Genomic DNA, 7902 nt, shown 5'->3' on the forward strand with positions numbered 1-7902 from the left:
GTGGGCTAATAAGTGTGCTTGTGTAGAGTTAGTAGGTGGTTGATTAGTGGGCTAATAAGTGTGCTTGTGTAGAGTTAGTATATAAGTATGCTTGTGTAGAGTTAGTAGGTGGTTGATTAGTGGGCTAATAAGTGTGCTTGTGTAGAGTTTGTAGGTGGTTGATTAGTGGGCTAATAAGTGTGCTTGTGTAGAGTTAGTAGGTGTTGATTAGTGGGCTAATAAGTGTGCTTGTGTAGAGTTAGTATATAAGTATGCTTGTGTAGAGTTAGTAGGTGGTTGATTAGTGGGCTAATAAGTGTGCTTGTGTAGAGTTTGTAGGTGGTTGATTAGTGGGCTAATAAGTGTGCTTGTGTAGAGTTTGTAGGTGGTTGATTAGTGGGCTAATAAGTGTGCTTGTGTAGAGTTAGTAGGTGTTGATTAGTGGGCTAATAAGTGTGCTTGTGTAGAGTTAGTATATAAGTATGCTTGTGTAGAGTTAGTAGGTGGTTGATTAGTGGGCTAATAAGTGTGCTTGTGTAGAGTTTGTAGGTGGTTGATTAGTGGGCTAATAAGTGTGCTTGTGTAGAGTTTGTAGGTGGTTGATTAGTGGGCTAATAAGTGTGCTTGTGTAGAGTTAGTATATAAGTATGCTTGTGTAGAGTTAGTAGGTGGTTGATTAGTGGGCTAATAAGTGTGCTTGTGTAGAGTTTGTAGGTGGTTGATTAGTGGGTTAATTAGTGTGCTTGTTTAGAGTTAGTATATAAGTGTGCTTGTGTAGAGTTAGTAGGTGTTGATTAGTGGGCTAATAAGTGTGTTTGTGTATGAGTTATTGGGCAGTTAAGAAGCTCTTGGTTGCATGGGTATATTTGTAGAGGATACTCTCTACCATCTCTCTCTCTCTCCCTCTCTCTTTATTTCTTTATTTCTCTCTCTCTCTCTTCATTTCTTTATCTCTCTCTCTCTCTCTCTCTCTCTCTCTCTCTCTCTCTCTCTCTCGTCACTCTGCAGCCTCTTGCATAACTGTGACGTGAGGCTTTCCTTATATACAGACACCACTATACAGGACAATTGCTTTATACCAGTGTACACACACACACACCAGTGTTGTAGTACTCGAGTCCGAGTCATGAGCTAAATTTAGAGACTCGTGACTTGACTTGGACTTGAGCACTGAATGACTCGAACTTGGACTCGGACTCGTACATTCAGACCATGCAGACTTGGAAATTGAGACGAGGACTCGACTTTTTTTTGTAATGTCATTAGGCTATAATTGTAATATGTCATTAGAATATTATTTGGTATAGGATTTTAATATCTAAATTATTTTTAGTATTAATATTAGTGCAATGGAGTGTTACTGCTTCATGTCATACATCACACATCACGCCATGTTCCTACAATTAACTTTAATGGCGCCAAATGCCTGGAGACATGAATGCCCTGAAGGTTGTCAGTTTTGCATTTAATAGTGACTGGACTTGGACTTGACTCGGAGGAGTAGTGAACCCGACTCGGACTTGACTTGGAATTTTTTTTAATGACTTGGACTTGACTCGAACTTGGAGACTCGAACCTGGACTCGAGGCATAGTGACTTGACTACAACACTGCTTTATACACACACACTCACTCACTCTGAAACAACAAATATATCCCCAGAGTGCACACACACATTCTCTGCTCCTCACTGTATCATCTCACACTCTGGATCACACACACACATACCAGTGTTTCCTACATAATTGAATTCTATTTGTGGTGGTAGGTTTGCAGAATTAACTTGAATGCAGCAATTTTTAGCAAATTAGCTCAGCGTGGTTATGATGCTAACCAGATTTAAGCACAATTTAGTACAACCTGGAAAATCATTGTGTGGTGGTCAATGTTGATATTGTGGTGGACCGCCACAAATAAGTCAATGTATGGGAAACACTGCATACATACATACACACACACACACACACACACACACACACACACACACACACACACACACACACACACACACACACTCATGGAATGACGAACAAAACTGAGACAGACTTTTACGGAAGGTGAAAATGTGTGTGTGCACGTGCGTGCGTGTGTGTGTGTGTGTAAAGGTAGACGTTTTCTTACCGAACCGTTTAGGTACAGGACGTTAGGTTCCATACAGATGTGTATGGTATGTAGAAAATTCTGTATTGAACAGTAACCTACATCAGGCTTGCTTGCTTGCTGACCAGGTTTCACATTCGAGTTCCAGTTCCCACACAAACATTAAGTGGCAGACCCTCTGTCAGTTTAGTCAGTTAACGCCAGAGAACATTAGGCACCTTTTCAAAATACTATCCCCATTAAACCTCAGCAATATGTTGTACCTTCTGACTTACTGTGCCCAAATTGAACTGAACCGTTACTTCACAACCGAGGTACACAAAAGGCAGGTCAAAATGACGGACAATGAGAAAAGCTCAAAAACATGAAGGACAATGACAGCCTATAGTGCAACCTTTGGAAATGAGTGTAGTGTAGGACAGACAGCTGATGAATAATGTTCATAAAATGGTGTTTAATAAATTAAGTGTTGAGAACTCACATGGTGGACCAGAATGAGTCACCTCTGGTCGAACCCTGGTGACTGGATGTGTGTGTTGGGAGGTGTTACTGTGTGTGTGTGTGTGTGTGTGTGTGTGTGTGTGTGTTGTAGGTGTTACTGGATGTGTGCGTGTTGTAGGTGTTACTGGATGTGTGTGTGTGTGTGTGTGTTGTAGGTGTTACTGGATGTGTGTGTGTGTGTGTGTTGTAGGTGTTACTGGATGTGTGTGTGTGTTGTAGGTGTTACTGGATGTGTGTGTATGTGTTACTGGATGTGTGTTGTGTGTTGTAGGTGTTACTGGATGTGTGTGTGTGTCTGGATGTGTTACTGGATGTGTGTTGTGTGTTGTAGGTGTTACTCTGTGTGTGTGTGTGTTACTGGATGTGTGTTGTAGGTGTTATTGTGTGTATGTGTGTGCCTTTGTGATTAGCTAACTGCATTAGTTCAAGTTGCGATTCTGATTAAAAATGGATGAATGGTTCCGTGGATGAAGACCAGGACCAGGACATGAGTGCTGTTAACATTCAGAATGAAGGAATCACAATGACCTAGGACAGGTGAAGTAGGACCTAGGGTTGGGAAACACAATGACCCAGGACAGGTGAAGTAGGATCTAGGGTTGAGAAACACAATGACCCAGGACAGGTGAAGTAGGATCTAGGGTTGAGAAACACAATGACCCAGGACAGGTGAAGTAGGATCTAGGGTTGAGAATCACAATGACCCAGGACAGGTGAAGTAGGATCTAGGGTTGAGAATCACAATGAGCCAGGACAGGTGAAGTAGGATCTAGGGTTGGGAAACAAAAATGTGCTGCACACACACACGTAAGGGCCTGGTATCGTCCTGCTTCTCACCATCAGGTGTGTTGTGTGAAACACACACACTTAGGGCCTGTCCACACGGAGACGGTTTTTAGGTTAAACACAGAGGTTTTGCTTCGTCTTGGCCGAACGTCCAAACGAATCCTGTAAACGCACTGCCCGAAACCGCACTTTTTTGAAACCTGGTCCCAGAGTGGAAAAATCTGAAACCGTAGCCTGTTTGAATTCGTTTAGACAGCGAAACCGCACATCCAGCTTGCGTATCGATGATGTCATCGCCACACCTCAGCTGCCCTGGACTTGCACTTATAGTATTGCCTAACAATACTAGTTTTCATACATGACATTACCTACGATTACACTCCCTAAGATAAATATCACAACTGGTGCTGCACAGCGCCGATAGCTTATGACTTGGTGGACTGAACACTGTTTTTCCCGGTGTTTTTTTAAGCATTCTAGCTACTGTCAGTGACGCGAGAGAACTTATTAGGAAAGTGCGGTGTAAGTTTAGGCTACATTAATTTGTGCGTAGTGCCAGTGTCATCCATTTATTTTACATGTCTTACAACATATATACATGCATTCACAGTCGAGTGAAATCAGATATAAGCATAGCCTACAAAGACGCTTAGAACTCACGTTAAGCCGATGGTAGCACACTGAATGAAAATGCGCGATTTGATGCAGGCAAACGTATTGACTGTTACTAACGAAGGTTTTATAGCAATATTATAAATGTGGCGACAGAATAGCCTAGAACTTGGGTAAGCCTTGCGTTTAGTAGCCTAATTGCGGTGTGAAACTAATGTGAATCACGGACTATCCTACAACCAAAGAAAGTAAAGGTGATTAGTAGGCCTACCTGCGTTAGCCAAATAAAGGACGGGACTGCACCCTTCACAAACCGTAAAATAAAGTTTATTAGTTTTACAGTTGACTACAGTTGACAGTTCACCATCAGTCCACACAAACAATTCTGGTTTCCTTGCACTAGCCATTTCGTCGTAGCCTATTCTGTCTGTTTGTAAAGTGCAAGTTTTGGTCAATTTCTGTAAAGAAACAGTGCCACCTATAGGCCTGGGATATGAAGTAACGTGTTGAGTCGTGTTGAGATAGATCCGTTTGGACGCAAATATTCTTGATATGGTTCCAGGGAAGACGGAGGAAAAAAAGATTGGTTTGGTATGTGTGGACTAGGCCTTAAGGGCCTGGTATCGTCCTGCTTGTGTGAAACACACACACACGTAAGGGCCTGGTATCGTCCTGTGTTTGTGTCTTGTGCACGTGGCGCATGATGAGAATTGCGTCATCGATGCGGCAATGACTCGTGTCCATGACTTCGGCACGCGCATATGTGCGTGGGGGAGTATAGCCCCTCCTTTAGAGTGGAACCTTGCCTTGCCTACATCCCTACGCCACACCCCTCACAAATATAAATCGGATTTATAGGTCAAGTATAGGAATTTGGTTTCTGCATTTATCCCATCACACAGTGAACACACAGTGAGGTGAAGCACACACTAACCCGGCGCAGTGAGCTGCCTGCTACAACAGCGGCGCTCGGGGAGCAGTGAGGGGTTCGGTGCCTTGCTCAAGGGCACTTCAGCTGTGGATGTGGGCATGGGAGAGCAGTGAGGGGTTAGGTGCCTTACTCAAGGGCACTTCAGCTGTGGATGTGGGCATGGGAGAGCAGTGAGGGGTTAGGTGCCTTACTCAAGGGCACTTCAGCTGTGGATGTGGGCATGGGAGAGCAGTGAGGGGTTAGGTGCCTTGCTCAAGGGCACTTCAGCTGTGGATGTGGGCATGGGAGAGCAGTGAGGGGTTAGGTGCCTTACTCAAGGGCACTTCAGCTGTGGATGTGGGCATGGGAGAGCAGTGAGGGGTTAGGTGCCTTGCTCAAGGGCATTTCAGCTGTGGATGTGGCCATGGGAGAGCAGTGAGGGGTTAGGTGCCTTGCTCAAGGGCACTTCAGCTGTGGATGTGGGCATGGGAGAGCAGTGAGGGGTTAGGTGCCTTGCTCAAGGGCACTTCAGCTGTGGATGTGGGCATGGGAGAGCAGTGAGGGGTTAGGTGCCTTACTCAAGGGCACTTCAGCTGTGGATGTGGGCATGGGAGAGCAGTGAGGGGTTAGGTGCCTTGCTCAAGGGCATTTCAGCTGTGGATGTGGCCATGGGAGAGCAGTGAGGGGTTAGGTGCCTTGCTCAAGGGCACTTCAGCTGTGGATGTGGGCATGGGAGAGCAGTGCTCAACTACTTCCCCCGCCCACATTTTTTCTACTGGTCGGGGATCGAACCGGCAGCCATTCGGTTAAAAGCCCAAAGCCCTAACCAAACCTACCCCCCCCCCCCCCCCCCCACACACACACACACACACACACACACACCCTAACCAGTAGGCCATGGCTGCCCCGTAGCTTGCCCATTGATTGCCTACAATATATCTCTACGCCCCCCCCCCCCTGTATTTCTCTCGCTCTCTGCGTCTCTCTCTCTCTCTCTCTGTGTGTGTGTGTGTGTGTGTGTGTGTGTGTGTGTGTGTGTGGAAAATCACTGAAGTGACTGAAACTGCTGATTGCTTGGAAAACCAGGATGAAACCAACATGAAACCAGAGGGTTTGTTTGTGTGTGTGAAACCAGAATGTTTCTGTCTGTCTGTGTGTGTGTGTGTGTGTGTGTGTGTGTGTGTGTGTGTGTGTGTGTGTGTGTGTGTGTGTAAAACCAGAACATGTCTGTGTGTGTGCGTGTGTGTTTATGTTGTGTACTGTATGTTGTGTCAGTCTATAGGGAAGAGCCGGGACGAATGAAACATTCCAGTTGTCTCCGAGTGCAATGATGATATCCTTTGGTCAAAACATAGAGCATGTTAACCTCCTTCTATCAGCCAAATATCTCCCTGCTATGTCCTTTTATCACGGAGTTGCTGACGATAATCGAGTTTTGATGGTCGAAAGTAAACTTCATTAGGGGTTATTTTTTTGATTATTAATGAGCGTTCTTCATTTAAAGGTTCGGCAAAATGACGGCCATGAGTTGTTAACGGACATTCAGTAAGACGCATAGCCCAGCAACATGATATGTAGTAAAATATTAAAGTTGTGGGAAGTTTATATGGCTTAAACTGTCTGTCTTGAATTTCCCCTGGGGATCAATAAAGTATCTATCTATCTATCTATCATTCGTCCCCTTATGCTGTTTCAACCGTCCCGACCAGGAGGGACGAATCAAACATTACGCACGTCCCACTTTTGCAGAAATAATTCCTGAACGGTTTTGTTCAAAGCTGAAAATACAACTGTATTTGACAGTTGACAGGTGTAGGTTGTTAGTAACAAAATATTAGCTTTCAGTGTGGTACGATCGTTTTGTACATGATGTTTAATTAAGTGTTTCAACTGTCCCGGCTCTCCCCTACCTAGTGAAAACTACTGCAGGGTCACTTTCTTTTCTAGCTTCTGTTATGTGTGTGCGTGTGTGCGTGCGTGCGTGCGTGCGTGTGTGTGTGTGTGTGTGTGTGCGTGCGTGTATTTCATGGTATTTCAAGGAGATCCTGCAGTAATCAAATGAGGAAGATCCCTGTTTATTATGGTGTTCATATTGTCCATAGATACTGTTACCATAGATACTGCCATATTGCTGCCATATTGTTACAGTCCAACAAAGTCCAACCTTTTCTCTCTCCTCTCTCTTTTCCTCAGCCAATCAGAAGAGGCCATGCCTGATCAGTGACCCCGCCTCCCCCCTTTCCCCGTGGGAACGAGAAGGGAGAGAGAGAGAAGTGTGCACTCCGAACAGTAGAATGAGGAAGTGCTAGCGTGATAGCGAGTGGAAGTGTGTGTGTGTGTGTGTGTGTGTGTGTGTGTGTGTCACACTTTAAGTCCTGCGAGCATCACCATGGCGGAGGTGTCGATCGCTCCGGGGAAGGTGTACGTGGAGGTGGAGTACGACTACGAGTACAAGTCACGTGACCGACTCATCAGTATCCGTCAGGGCGAGTGCTTCCTGTTGCTCAAGAAGACCAACGAGGACTGGTGGCAGGTGCGGGCCGAGGACGGGGGCAAGGCCTTCTACGTGCCCGCGCAGTACGTCCGCGAGGCCCGCCGGGCGCTCATGCCACCCCCCCAGAAACCGCTGCTGCCCCCTGCACCCGTGCCCGCGCCACGCCGACCCTCGTCCCTCAAGGAGCACACGCACGGCCGCAAAGAGCCCCTCAACACACACGTTGGCCACGGCCAGGGCTCCCTCAAAGAGCACTCTCACGCACACACTCACGCGGAGATGCCTTCGCCAGCGTCCAGCCCCACGTCCGAGAAGGTGCCGCTCATGCCCCCTAGTGGTGGAGGTGGGGCAGCACAGCAGCAGCAGCCGGTGTGGAAGCACGGCTCCCTGCCCCGAACACGTGCCAGCTCCCCACAGCGCCCCCCGGAGGAGGAGGAGGGGAGAGACAGGGAGAGGGGGAGAGAGAGGGATGGAGAGAGGGAGAGGGGGAGAGAGAGGGATGGAGAGAGGGAGAGAGGGAG

The 7902-nt window shown here is 46.7% G+C and overlaps 1 protein-coding gene across 1 annotated transcript in view; it reads left to right on the plus strand.

The window, feature by feature from the left end:
- The first annotated feature begins 2615 nt into the window (after positions 1-2615).
- The window catches only part of arhgap12a (Rho GTPase activating protein 12a), a 42893-nt gene continuing 37606 nt past the window's right edge, over positions 2616-7902 (plus strand). The window contains 2 exon segments of the mRNA XM_042072882.1: positions 2616-2666; positions 7215-7902. The exon segment at positions 7215-7902 is cut by the window's right edge and continues 85 nt beyond it. Of these exon segments, the coding sequence (XP_041928816.1) occupies positions 7277-7902 (626 nt within the window). The 5' untranslated portion in view covers positions 2616-2666; positions 7215-7276.

This window comes from Alosa sapidissima, chromosome 19 (genome assembly GCF_018492685.1).
Source record: "Alosa sapidissima isolate fAloSap1 chromosome 19, fAloSap1.pri, whole genome shotgun sequence".
Lineage (NCBI taxonomy): Eukaryota > Metazoa > Chordata > Actinopteri > Clupeiformes > Clupeidae > Alosa > Alosa sapidissima.